The 15178-nt window shown below is 34.5% G+C and overlaps 1 protein-coding gene across 6 annotated transcripts in view; it reads right to left on the reverse strand.

Annotated features, from left to right (window-relative positions):
- LOC115222478 (serine/threonine-protein phosphatase 2A 56 kDa regulatory subunit delta isoform) overlaps positions 1-15178 on the reverse strand; it is a 115412-nt gene that overhangs the window by 35420 nt on the left and 64814 nt on the right. For all 6 annotated transcript variants that reach the window (XR_005003180.1, XM_029792700.2, XM_029792701.2 and 3 more), the window contains exons 6-13: positions 14033-14125; positions 13377-13507; positions 7789-7848; positions 6218-6380; positions 6071-6121; positions 2895-3014; positions 2657-2781; positions 1450-1551 (exon numbers count right to left, since the gene is read on the reverse strand). Coding sequence is in view for 5 of the 6 variants with exons in the window: in XM_029792700.2 (XP_029648560.1) it covers positions 1450-1551; positions 2657-2781; positions 2895-3014; positions 6071-6121; positions 6218-6380; positions 7789-7848; positions 13377-13507; positions 14033-14125 (845 nt within the window). In the remaining variant the exon portion in view is untranslated. The remainder of the gene's footprint in view (positions 1-1449; positions 1552-2656; positions 2782-2894; positions 3015-6070; positions 6122-6217; positions 6381-7788; positions 7849-13376; positions 13508-14032; positions 14126-15178) is intronic.

Below are 15178 nucleotides of genomic sequence, written 5' to 3' on the forward strand. Positions count from 1 at the left end.
GCAAGCCAATAGGATAATGAAAGGGAAAATGAGAGAAAGTCACAAAAGAGTACAAGAGGAGAATTAAAACAGTACTCAAAACAAAATTAAATGGTGAGAACATCGTTAAAGCCATAAATACATGGACTGTGCACATATTGAGATACTGTGCTCCCATTCTGAAATGGGCAAAAGTAGAGCAACAAAACTTGGATAGAAGAACTAGAAAGCTGCTCACAATGCATAATGTATTCCACCCTAAAAGCAATACCAAGAGACTCTACCTAACAAGAACAGAAGCTGGCTGAGAATAATTGAACACAGAAATACTGTGATACTGAGTCTGAAAAATTATGTTGTGCAGAGTAAAGAAAGAATACTATCGGCAGCCAGAGACACCCAAAAAGGGACTCAAAGAGTAGGAGTGAATTCAACCTAAGATTTGAGGAAACATGTCACCAAACTTCAAACTAAAACTGGCATGCACAAGCAGCAGTAGTGTTTAAGCAACTGTTTCAATAACAACTTATGTTAATCACAGTATTTTCCAAGTAACTGAATAGCTATTTCACTTCTGCCAGTCAGCGAAGTTACCAACAAATTGAATGCAGACTTTCTAAGCTAAATAATATAAGGCATTAAATGTAACTCAACCACAGAGTCAAAGAGAGAATAAACGGTGATACAATACAGTTGGAACTGTTGTGTGTTTGTATTAGATTGTTTTTGCTATGGTTCAGATATTAAGACATCATCTGTGTTCAGTCACTGCTGCATACAGAGGTATAACATCATACTTGGAGAAATCAGCTCATCTTTGAAAAGAAATCTATCATTATTGCTTGTTATAGCTGGTTGAATATTTCCCTGGTTTAGGAATGTAGGTAACAAAAGAACATGATGACAATTTCTGTTATACTGCAGATGATCAACATCAGTTATCAACCTGATGGTCATATCAGTGATCAATCATTTTAGTGTTTGGAAATGCTCTTAAACTTAGCAACATCAAATAGCAAATGACATTTCAACAATTCTTTAACTTCCAATTCCTGAACATTCTATCATGCTTATATTCCTTAATTTTACTATTTCTTTTCAGAATCATGACATTGAGTTAATTGATGTAATTTACAAAAAACCTTTACACGCACATTATATGTGTGAGTGTGTGATGGGAAGGTGGGGGGATATCATTAACTGATTTACATTTTTAAGACAAAATTCTGAAGAAAAAATCCATTTTAAATGTTAATCTATACAAATATCACAATTTAAATATTTTCTTCATAAGAATTTTAAGAAATATTTCCCTCTAAAGATATCTCTTTGGCATTGTTTAATTATAGCGGAATTTAGACAGATAAAATACGATGCTTTGAAGAGTTGTCATGAAAATCAAGGACTGCAAATTAAAATTAAATTAAAATCCTCATAGAAACGTTTAAATATTTGGAAAAATATACTTACTTCTGTCGCTCTGCTTTATACTGAATGGTGCACTCATCAAATAATTTCTGATTAATTTCCATGAACAATTTTAATGCATTATATATCAAACCATGGATTGTTCTAACAGAAAATTAAAAAGACATTTCATTAATAATAAAACTTGACTAATAAAGTACAGGCTTTATGAAAAAATGATTTTACTGATAAAATAAACTTCAATTAATTTAAAATGAACAATGGAAAATTGAACCAAATTTCTTCCAGAAGAGAATAGTAACATTGCTATAATGTTAAATTCTGCATTAAATTGTAGACCTAATTAAGACCAGATAACGACACCTGCTGTCTACATATTTCATTGATATTATACAGCACCAAATGTCATAATTTAAATACTTAAATATCTATAAAACATCAGTGTCATTGATTTACAGAAGAGCAAAATTTGTAGAGAGAGAGAGTGACTGAAACTAAAACTGATATCCATTTTGGGTGGCTATTTGCAACACTAACTTTTCAATCACTGTTTTCCTGTATGAATTTTGTCATAGCATGTGGTTGGCAGTGGGTACATGCTACTGACAAAAGCCAGAGGCAATTTTCATCAGCTACAGATGTATTTGTGTTTTTCAGCATAATACTGACCCGCCTAGAAAACTGCATTTTAAATCTAATTAAACAAAAAGAATAAATCAAAGAAACTAATTTCAGTCCCCATGAGAACTTATATTTATGTATACCACATAAACTGAACCTCCCAACATAAACAGATTGTTTACACTGCACTCCATAACATTTTGTTGTACTATAAAGATGCAGAAAAAAGGTGTCCATAACCACTAGGTTCAGAACTTACCTGGGATTAAACTATAACAAAAGAATATACAGGTAAACAAAAACAAAACAAGAAGGCTAACCAACTGTACAGAACAAACAAAAACAACTTTTAAAGTTGTCTGTAGAAAAGTAAGGAACATTTGAAATACCATGTGGAAAAACTAATGCTTAAAGTATCACACTGAAAACATATGTAAAGTACTATGTCATAAAGTTATGTTTAAAAATTCCTTAAAAAAACCCTTAAAATTTTGAGAGTTGATAAAAATGCACAATTTTTTAAGAACTATTTTCTTAAAACAGGATAGAAGATTTAACTCTCTCTCTTAAATAGTTATATAAATTTTTAAAAATAGAAAAGATAAACAGAAAAATCGCTGTAACTTACTTATTCCAATGTTCTTTACTCATATAAAGTGCTGGAAACATAATAGGGAGAATAACAGCCACATTTTCATTAATCAAACTTAAGATGTACTCATTGTTCCAAAAGTACAAGGCTCTTTCAGCAACCTAGACAAAAATTAAGAGATAAGATGTTACTTATACAATCCATTCTAATAATTTAAACAGAAATCATAATTTCTTTGCAATGCATTTCTATTAAAAAAATTATTACTACTAACCTGAAAATGAGGACTAGAAACACATTTTGACAATTGTCTAAATAATGGCTGTACAACTTTTACAAACTCTCCAGGCTCAATGACATCCAGAATTTCCTCTAATTCGTTCAAAAACATGACCTACAATAGAATCAAATTTAAGTTTATTTTGTATTTCCATAACATTTTTGTTTTAATACTTAATGAAAAATATTAGCATGGAAACAGGCATAAGGCCTGAAATTTTGAGAAGACTGGTACTTATTTTATCAACCCTAAAAGGATGAATGGCAAAGTTGATCTTTGAAATAATAATAGTATTTCAAACTTAACACCATTTTAGGGAGAGGTGGGTAGTTGACTACATCAGCCCCAGTGCTCAGCTGATACTTATTTTATTGACCCCAAAAGGATGAAATGCAAAGTTGACCTACACGGAATTTGAACTCAGAACATAAAGAACAAGCGTTTTATCTAACATCATGATGCTGCTCACTGCTTTGATAATAATAATAATGGTTTCAAATTTTGCCAAAAGGGTAAGCAATCTTAGGGGAGGGGATGAGTCAATTACACTGACCCCAGTGTTCAACTGGTACTTAATTTATCGACCCCCAAAAGGATGAAAGGCAAAGTCGACCTAGGCGGAATTTGAACTCAGAATACAGCGATAGGCAAAATACCACTCAGCATTTCATCTAGCATGCTAATGATTCTGCCAGCTCACCATAATAATAATAATAATAATTACTTAGAGGTGCATTAAGTAGCGTTGAATGGAATAAGTGTATACAACCATATTTAACATGTTTGTGTACACTTGAACTTGGAAAGACAAACATTGCAGAAATTGTGAAAAAATTCTCATTATAGACAATGCATGTGAAAAACACACTATCCGGGCTACGGATGATGCCATCCATTTTGAACATTGCCAGTTAGATACCAAGCTAATGTTCATAGCCACAATGAATTTTTTTAAAATACAAAATGATAAAATTTAAAAGAGTTGTTATATACGCAGGGGAACAGGGGGAAATTGTCATCATATTATTAATAATAGCACGAAGAAAATATTTCTATTAATTATAAAAAAAAAAAATTTGAAACCAGAAATCTCAGGTTTAATTTTTCTTGCTGTGTTCCATGTCTTGATCTTGCATCATTTTAGTGTACAAAGTATTAAAACTCATCTATATCTGCTACATGCTCATTCTGTATGCTGTCCAAAATATTGTGATAAGTAGGATAGGAATATTTTGTTACAAAGATGTCATTTCTATCACCTAAAATGGCTTTCAATCTTTACATATAACAAAGATGCCCACTGCACACTATAATAGATCCCTCACCAATATACGCACCACCCTTGCCAGAGCACATTCTGTTGACCATGCATCTGCTCTCTCCCCCGCACCTGCCCTGTCACCCGTTTCCCCTCACCAACCACCCCACCTCTCCAATACACCACTCTCTGAGCCTTCCAGTGACTCCAGTCTGACCCCTCCCCTCCTTCAAATGAACTCACAACCTACAAGACTTCTTGGTTCACAGCTTCTTCCTTAACCCAACTTCCCAACCTGGCTCGTTCCCTTGCTCCCACCCACCCTACCACACTTGCCCTTACCTCTCCAACACCACCCTCCTCACTGGCACCCATCATTGACCCTATCATATCACCAACTCCTTCACCTGCACTTCTAGCACCGTCATCTACTGCATCTCCTGCTCTCTCAGCCCTTCTCTATACATTAGTCAAAGAAGATGCCAGGGTGCTATTGCTGACTCGGCAATGACACCCTGGTCACGTGCTATTTCCGGTCTACCAGTCACTCTTTACAACACTTGTCTGTGTTTGGATTGTCCTTGCACGCGAGCAGGGATTAATCTTCTCTCTTCGCTCCTTTGTGCCACATGGGCTCAACTCTCCTCCCCTCTTCATCTAACCCTCCTCTCTCCTCTCACACCTACTTCCATCCACCACTCCTCTCTTGCTCTAGCACCTACTTCCTCTCTTAATTCCTACCTACCTACTCCCTTCCGCCCTCTCCCTTGTTACCCCACCTCTACACATTCCAACTCCCCCATCCCACCCCCACCCCACCCTGCACACACTAGCACTGACTACTTCCCAGTACCTACACCATCATCCACATTCTTACACATGCACACATCAATGTCACCAGCCCCTTTCCACACACACCATTTTGGGATTACCACTACTTTATTATCCCCCCTTTTTCCATGCTCTCCTGTGTGACCCCTCTGTCTGGCATTCACCATGATAGATCACTAGCCACTAAACCTTTTTTTTTTTATTTTCTCATCCTGTTTATTTCTGTGTACCTTTCTGTCGAAGAGCATAGGCTCGAAATGTAAAAGACTTCCTCACTTCCCGAGCGTTAAACTAATACATCTTTTTTGTTGTTTACACACCAATATTTGTCTTGTTTTTTTTGTAATTTCTCACTATAATAGGTAACAGAAGATATCAGTAAAGTTTTTAAATATATCTCTAAACAAACAAAAATAACCCATTAAAACTAAATTTGTAAGTCTCAAAAGAAACAACTACCAAGAATGGCAAATACCTAACTTCACAATAGTAAACATTCTCCAGACATTTCTCACCCTCAGTATTTATGCTGATGACACTACAATCAAATATATTTAAGATCACAATACACAAAAAAGGAGATTCAAAAGTTGCAGACTAATCCTCCAAGGTACTATTAAACACTCTATGGAGTACTGCACACACCTCTAGGATAGTGCTGCTGCTGCAACGCACACTAATATTCAAGGCAAAATTCAGGGACTGCATTCCCTTGGTAGCAGCAGGTTCCAACCTCTGGCCTAGAGACATAGTGTATCTGCACTCTGTATTTTCTATAGCCACTATAATGCCCTTTACTTCTCAGAACTGCCTGATTTCAAACTGCCACCATTCAAGAACACCCAACATGCTCATCTTTCCACCTCCCATTACCCTTGGTGCATCCAACCTCTCTTTCACCATACTAATCACTATCCTTCTTCCTCAGAACATCACCTCTCTGGATTTTCCTCCCTGCAACAGTAAACGGAACTTTAACAGCATCAATTTTACCAGTCTTGGAAAGCTCGTAAGTCATGGGCTCTGTACGTTCTGCCAAAATCAACAAAAGAAAGACAAAGAAAACAAAAACAGGACTTACTTCTTTAGGACTGTGGACTTTTGGCCAAAATTTCAATAATGTCATTATCACCTGAAATTTAAGATAAAACAAAAAGTTAACATTAGATAGTTATTATATAATTTCCAACACTTATTATAAAAAAAAAGTTAAAATGAAAGCACTCACCGGTTCTGTTAAACTAGGATCCTTTTCAAGAAATTGGACCACACAATATGCTAGCTGGGGGTGATATACACTCAAAGACTTAACTTTATGAAGAGGTAATAATACTTTGAGTAAGAATACTTTATGTTCTTCTTTTAAAGGCAAAGCAAACCCGTTAATAATACTGAAAAATTTAAAATAGAAAACATTTTACTACATCTTTAAAAATAGTTTAAATACAAAATACTATATATTTTCATTTAAGAAACAAAATACATATCCAACGAAAATTTGTTTTTAATATATTGATCATAAGATATTCAACAGGGTTCGAAACAATAGCTGGAAGTTCAAAATAAAATTTACAGCCCACAAAATTAACATTTACTCAATATAATCCCACTCTCATAAAAGAAAAACCAATTCCTCTGATTTTTAAATTGACTTGGACATTTAGATGTGTACAAAGAATAAATATATTTCCTATATATTTCTAAAAGTCATGGCACAATACTTTTAAATATACATGACTAGTACCTATTTTCAAATTGGATAAACTTTAAAAGAATGAACACTATTTTTAATATTTAATAAAATAGGAGATAACTAAGGTTTCTCCTACAAGTCTGCTAAAGAGCATGATTTGGGCATTATTGTTAATAATCTGCAGTGGACAAATCACATTTCTAAAATCATCAAAAAAGCCAAAGGTATCTTATCACACAGTAAGACTTTTGTCAGTCACTCACCAGCTATCTATGGTTGTAGTACATTCACACTTACAGTATGCATCTCCAGTCTGGAACCTTATCTTGTCCAGAATATCAATTAGCTAGCAGCTATCCAGAGATGTGCACCCTCTGTCAGTTACCATATCTTGGAACATATTGCTTCTCCGGGCAGTGACACACTATAGATATGATGTCAAACAGTGGCTTTGTGGAAGCTCACAAGCGGTCTTTCAATGACTTTGGTCACCTTTCTGAATTCAATGTTTCTACCACTCATGGATATACTTACAAAATGAAAAAACAGCACAGCATCTCTAATTTTCAGAAACATTTCTTGAGACTAAGAATTGTCAAATATAAAGTAAACTACCCACATCAGCTATTAGCTATCAAGACATTGCTTCCTTCAAAACTTATCATTCTCAAGAACTTTGCAACCCCGACATGCCTATGCACTCTTTTACCGTTCACTTTTCTTTCTTTTTGTGTTTTATTCTATATACTCTGCATGTACTTCTAGCTTTCACTGTCTTTTTTTTATTTTATTTATATCTGCTTTCTGTTTCTTTCTTTAACCTTTCCTGAGAGTTGTAGCGCACCTGAACACTGTATACAATAAGCTCACTGTTATTATTAAATCACTTAGTAATTAAAACATTTATTCAAAAATATACACTGACAATGAACGACCAAAGATGGACAAGTCAATTCTTGGTATGCAGGGCCAAAATGGAAACATGATGTCCTGCAAACCAGTCCAATGTAAATTGGTAATGGAAAACTGGACATTAAAATAAATGGTAAAGCTGATTTGAAAAATTTTTTTAAATCTAAAATCAAAAGTTTTAAAATTAAACTTACCTTCCCAAGATTTCTAATAATTCAGCTATACCATTATGATGTTCTGTTTCATAAATGAACCTAAAACATAAACAAAGCATCAAAAACATGCCCTTACACATGCAACAATGATATACTGTATGCTTTACCTAATGGTTATTTCCCTCTATGGTTCCAACCAATTTAATTCAGATATGTTCACATTTCAGAAAGTTGTTCTAACAATATCAGTTAACAGTTTGCATCATGCAAGTAGCACCTGTTGCTTAGTTCCGTATATCCACAGCTTTATAGCTTACAATACACTGTGTGTGTGTGTACTCACATACACACACACACATATATATATATATATATATATATACACACACACACACATATGTACACACAAAGTGTATTGTTAACTATAAATATTTATCACCTTTTATTGTACTTATGTACACCAAACCCAGATTATCAAAATGGAATTATTCTTTGCTCTTTTCCAAAATGTAGTTTTCCAACCATATCATTTTCCTTGATCATTAACAATCTTATTCTTCAGAGTTTCCATCTGTTTTAATACTACTACTTACTCTGCCAACTCCACAGAACTAATTCTCATTAACTAATACTGTTTTCATGAGTGCCATAATCAGCTTGACTTATTCCCAGCACCTCACTGGACTTCAAAATGTATCAATCCTGACTCATTTTATACTTCCTTCCAACCTACTGCCCATTCCACTCAATCAAATTTTGACCTCTAGCACACTCCAAAACTCATGTTACACCAGCTCACCAAACTAACCCCTACTACCCTTACATTCATTGCAACATACATGGTTGTGACTATATTTCATCTACCATTCTCCACAGTTGAATCTTTGATAGGGATCTCCATACCCCTCACTCCATCTGCAAATGAATTTCAGATGCAGAGTGACTCTGAATGGTTCTTGTTTCATACAAAGTTCTCATATTGGACAAACTTAACCCATCAATGGACACTCAACTTAGGACAGTTCACCAGTCTGTGATGCTATGCAGTTGATATTATGATCTTGAAGCATTTAGCATTTTCTTGTTGCTACTTCCAACACCAACATGACACCACTGTCAAATCACCAATAAAGATGGCAGCAGTCTGACCTCTACAAGGCCAAGCACTTTGATAACTCCTTAAAACTCACCTGCCTTCCTACTTAAATTGTTCTTAGATCATACATTCACTCCATCCACAACCAATTTGTGCTCATCAATTCATGACTTATCCTTCCCTTCCTCCCACAACCACCAGTCCGATCCGCATACTACGTACTTCCTCACAGATCCGTAAGTCCAACACCCCTGCAACTGCCCCACCAAACTTCTATCAAAGTATCCTGACCAGCTTATTATCACCCTAGGTAGCACCATCCTCCATCACACTAACTACACCCACTATCTTTTCTTTCCTATTTAGTCCCTCTCAGTTACTTTCTTCAACTGTTACACTACACTTCAGCTCAGCAGATTTTCTTACTACTAGTGTGTGTGTGTGTGTGTATGCACACGCGCACATGTGTACTACATATGTGGGCATTTATTAGTGTGTGTGTGAAAGGTGTTTAGGTTTTAGAGCAACACTGTTCAAGCAGAAGATAAATTGTTGCTCCCAAGTATAAGACAGAAGACAGTAAAATGTAGATGAAAATGGCCTGAAGAATTGAAGTGATGAACAATAGGCATTTATGATTCAGTGCTATTTCATTGGATGTCTAAATACCCACTAAAAGCAATCAGCTGATCAATGATTGGACTTGCATGTATACAATAAGCCATAGTTGGCATTTTATACAGTAAATGACATTTTGAGAAGTGCAGATGACATATACCTTAGAACTAGGGATGAAAGAGATGTTTATAGCAGGAGTAATAAAAGGAAGATGTTGAATGTGGAGAGGGACAAAAGAACTGTGGGCTAGAAGGTTTAAAAGAGGAGGAGAGTACTCAAGAAAGTAGTAGCAAAATTATATGCTGGAATGATGAAGTGGTGAGATGGAAAGTAAGAGAAAAGGGACAGGGGTTGGTGATGTAACAGATGGGAAGAAGTGCAGTCAACATAGAGGACATGAAGATAAGCAGAGTCAATGGCTGGTTTGACTGATTCGACTTCCATATTATAGGAGTTGAATTATTTAGTGGGACTTGACCTCAAACTCAATGTCAGATATAGGGGACAAGGGAGGGAGTTTGAGTAGGAGGATAGCTGATTTGGTCAAAGTGGAGTGAGATGAGGAGGAAGTTGGTAGAATTGTTGAAGATACAGGTGGAGAGATTGTTGAATCATTGGGGATAGTAGGGAACAGGTCAACAGATGGAAATGCAAAGGAAGTTGATAGCACTGTTAGAGAAAAAGGTGAAATATAATGCAGGTTGGAAGGAACTAAATAACTATTTGCAGGAAAGAAGATGGTGGTGATATGGTTTTGATGTGGCAACCATACAGCTCTGGTAGTGCTGGTGAAATTAGTAAAGATTTGGGCCTGAAGGTAACCAAAGGACAGGTTGGAGTAGTTGAATCCCATTTTGGAGCTCATAGCCACTTAAGCAACTCTTAACTCCGCCATACATATGTACACACAAAAAAATACAAACTCAGAATTTCTCAAACCTACACACACAAACATTTCATATACAACAGGCAATTTCTTGCATACCCTTCAAGCATTCTCTCATCCACCCCCATCTTACTTAATTCACTCTTGTTGAAAACCACCTAATGTTTATTTCTTGCCCATCACAAATCACTGGTCACATTCACAATAACGCCGCTAACAATCTTAATTAACATCACATCATTTTTTCCACCCACCTTTTGAAGACATTTTTTCTTCTTGACAACTCTCCAAAATGTAATTTTCCTTCCTTCCCTTCAAAGAAGCACATTGCTGTTGTTCGTTGTTTTAGTTGTTTTTTTCAAGAATGCCTCTTTTTATCCATGTGTCACTCGGATATATTTACCGTGTTGATGATGCACACCAAAATGGATCTGAACTATCACACACCTCATTTAATGAACAAACATACATTCATGCTCCTCCAAGTTCACTATTCTACAACACTACACTTTTAGAAGAGAATTTATTAATTTACATTTTTAATATTGCTAATACAAGTATCAGCTAACATAAGTGAATCAATTCCAGTTCTTTACAGGTAAAGTAGGAAACAATAACAATATTTTACGAAAGATATTAGTCAATAAATAGAGCAAAATGAGGCTTAAGAGTCAGATCTATTACCTTGAAATAATAGAGCTTGAGAAAGATATCTCAGTCTCGATCAACAAGGTTTCATTTCCTTTGTTAGCTTTTATACATTTTAGAATACTTCCATACAATTGATTCAGCAAATCCCGATATTACTGTTAAATTTTCATTATTTTTCTAGTTTTCACATCAAGATGAAAATTGCACATTTTTAATAAAATCTCAATACCTAAATTTCACAACCGAATCAAAGAAATATCAAATTTATTAACAAAATTAAAATTCAAATAACTAATCTAAAATGTTTTTAAAGACCCACTCATCTCCCTTGTTGAGTCCAGCCCCCACCCCAATTCACTCTTCATCCTACACTAACCACTATACTCAGTAAATACTTCCTCCCTTGAACATAAAGCCTCAGGAATTTCTCCTTTGGGATTTCCTGTAGATGGTGACCTGCAACAGTTTGTTTCAATGGCACATTAATGGCATCAAGCTGCCTGGTCTTGGAAAACAGTGTATCTTCCTCCAGACTCAGCCAGCAAGCAAGCAAGAGGTAAACTGTAGCTAATCAAGCTCATCAGTCAATTTCACTGTATTACTAATAATTTATCAATCCTACCAACCAAATTTCAATTTACAGTAACATGCTATAAATGATATTACAAATTACTGAGTTCCATTTTCTGTCAAACATGTACACCTCTATTCTGTTTTCTAAATGGATTTATGTTTAAAGTTTGTTCCAAGTTCAAAACATTTAGATAAGCAACTACCAATTATTGATCGTTGTTATTTCTTAATTGCTGTTAATTTTATGCTGTCAACACAAAATGTTTGCTATTCTTTTATTGTAAGCATTTCATGAAATTCTACAATTTGTGCAATCTGTAATTGTTTCAAGTAAAGTTAAAAATGTAAATACAAAAAGGATTAGCTGCTTCACAACAACTTTTGAACACCACAGCTATACTTTCCACACACTATGCTACAATGCAAACTTAATCCATCCTCTTTTTAAATAGGCTTATCGCCATTTTGCCACTTGCATTTCACATTATCATCATTTAATGTCCACTTTTTCCTTGCTTGCATGGTTCAGACAGAATTCGTTGAAACAGATTTCCTATGGATGCCTTCCCTGTTACCAATCCTCACCTATTTTTTAAGTTAGGTAATATTTCTCAGATATGTTTTCATAGAAGAATGGAAACAAAAGAACACTGGTTGTATGATGGTGATACTTGTTTTAGGCAGTCATACACACATGAATACTCCTTTCAGTTTCTGTCTACCAAATCCACTTACAAGACTTAGCCTGGAGCCATAGTAGAGAACATAAGTTCAAGGTGCTTCACAGAGAAATTGAACCCAAAACCATGTGGTTGACAAACAAACTTAACCACACAACCATGTAATTGATTTTACAATTTTCTCCTGATTGTCAGTCACTAATTGAAAATTTATAATTGATAATGAGGGAAATGAAGTTATAATCTACACATATTGAATGCTACTTGAAATAAAAAGACATCTCAATGCCATAGTAAACAAATTATAACCTTATAAAGTATAAGATTTCTACTGAAAAAAAAACTCGGAGATTTATATAAGCTTTCACAGTTGCTCTAAGTGTTACCTGCAACATGTAATCCAGTACAACCTGTCTCAGCATAGTCTTCCCTCTTCATACAATACTTGACTGCTCTAACTTTTTTCAGCTCATTTATGCACCATCATTCATACGCACCAAGATTATGTATCCAGAAGAGTATACACTCCACCCATCTCATGCTACCACATAGCATAACACAGTAGTTCCCTTAACTTTTTCCAACCTATTCTCACTCTCACCACTATGCTCTTGAAACACATGCATCCACCATTGCTTATTAAGTCAAACAGGTAATAAAAGCTATCAACTATTTCTAGGAAGTCTTCTGTGCATTTGAAGGAATGTATCACATGCATCTTCACTGTTAACTACTCCAGTGCATAGGAAATGCACAAAGCCTGCCTTATGTCAACCAGCCCCTTGTGCATCCATAGTTTATACTGAATACATCATTTACAATTTCTATTTATACCTTCTTTGCATGCAGAGTACAGTCCTTTCTCAAATAGTTGTAGAGTCCTATTTCCTTTTTAGGTAAATTTTAGTTGTTATTCAAATGTTAACATTTACAAAATGAACACTGATGTTGTGTTATTAAAAAAATTAACAGGTATGTAAACAATTATTTTGGATTTCAGTCAATTAACAAATTTAACTATTAAGATGAAAAATATGAAAAATAGCAACAAAAAGATCTATGTATAAATGTCAACTGAAATGTTGATTTCTTTAGAATAAATTCAATAAAAACAAAATCTTACCTATAGAATATATTATTTATTTGTTTCCTGATATAGGCCCTCAGACCAAGAAATTTACCATATATCCTATGAAGAATAGTCTTAAGAAAATCCCTCTCTCGAGGGTCTTCACTGTCAAATAATTCCAATAGCTATAATAATAAAAAAAATCATCTATATATCACTTTCTAAATCAAATTTATCCATATGTAAAAGAATTAACCAATTATCTTTTAAATTTAATACTTTTCTTAACATTTCCTACATTTGCTTCTATTTATGCCAAAAGAATATTTTTAGGATCAATAAACTGTAAACTCAAAAAGTAGACATTTAACTGACCAAATTAACTTTTGCAATACATTTTATAGGAAAACAATATAGACAAAGTTCGGTAAGATAAATATATCAAGTTATTTCTAACTACAATTCTGTCTCAGTGTATTCTCATTACAGAAACTGGATATGCTGAATATTACAACAAAACATAAGTGTAATTTTGGTATTTCTTTTTTAATGCTATATTTGTTTAGTAAACAGAACATATGGAATGTAAATAGCATATATAAAATGTGAAATAGATAAAAATATCATGTAAGTGTATTAGTAAGGCGTCTTAAATAAGACCTGGTCCACCTTGTTTATACTTCGAATATAAAAGAAAATATGCAAATTACCTGTAATACAAATTTTTGATCTATATACCGTTTTGCTATGTTAGGTACAAAATCTGGAGATTCTAAGAACCGTAGAAAAAATTCATATACAAGCTGAAAAAGAAGAAAAAATAATTTGCAAAAAAAATTTATCTTTTATGTTGACTAAAAGGAACAGAATTCAAATTTCAGCTTCTATTTGTTATGGATGGATACACAACCAAGCATGTATGAAAACTTATCACCTGGCACAAAGCAAAACTTACTTAGCAAATTGGCAGAATCTTTAAACTATCAGGTAGAATGTCTCATGGTATTTAGTCTGACTATCTGCACTGAGTTCAAATCCTGCTAAGATCAACTTTGCATTTCAACTCAGATTGAACTGCAATAAAACAGCACTGATCAAGGGTAATGGGTTGGTTTACTAGCAAATTGGTGGAATCTTTAAACTGTCAGATATTTAAACTGTCATGGTATTTGGCATGACTATCTGCACCAACTTCAAATCCTGCTGAATTCAACTTTATATTTCAATTGTACAGACTGAACTATAACAAAAAAGGCACTGATCAAGGGCAGTGGGTTGGTTTACTTAGCAAATTGGCGGAATCTTTAAACAGTCTGACTATTTGCACTGAGTTCAAATCCTGCTAAAATCAACTTTACATTTCAACTGTACAGATCAAACTTCAACAAAAAAGGCACTGATTAAGGGCAGTAGGATGGTGGAATTGTTAGAAGATCAAATTAAAGGCCTTTTGGTATTTGACCTAAGTCTTGGTACCTTTAACAGAGCCCACTGTTGCAAGCATTCAAGTCAGGTCTCCAGTCAGAGGATATCTCTCTGACTTATTCTTACCAATCCAATCTCAAAGATTTTGTAAAGGGTTGTAAACTTTACTTTCCCTCTTGACTAAAAGATAAATTTCTTGTATTACATTCCTGTTATGTTAAGCATTTCAATGTATAAATATTATTTATCTTGTCTGACATAGCAACTAGCAATCCCTCAAGTCTTGGTACCTTTAACAGAGCCCACTGTTGCAAGCATTCAAGTCAGGTCTCCAGTCAGAGGATATCTCTCTGACTTATTCTTACCAATCCAATCTCAAAGATTTTGTAAAGGGTTGTAAACTTTACTTTCCCTCTTGACTAAAAGATAAA

This window comes from Octopus sinensis, linkage group LG20 (genome assembly GCF_006345805.1).
Source record: "Octopus sinensis linkage group LG20, ASM634580v1, whole genome shotgun sequence".
In the NCBI taxonomy this organism is placed as follows: Eukaryota; Metazoa; Mollusca; class Cephalopoda; order Octopoda; family Octopodidae; genus Octopus; species Octopus sinensis.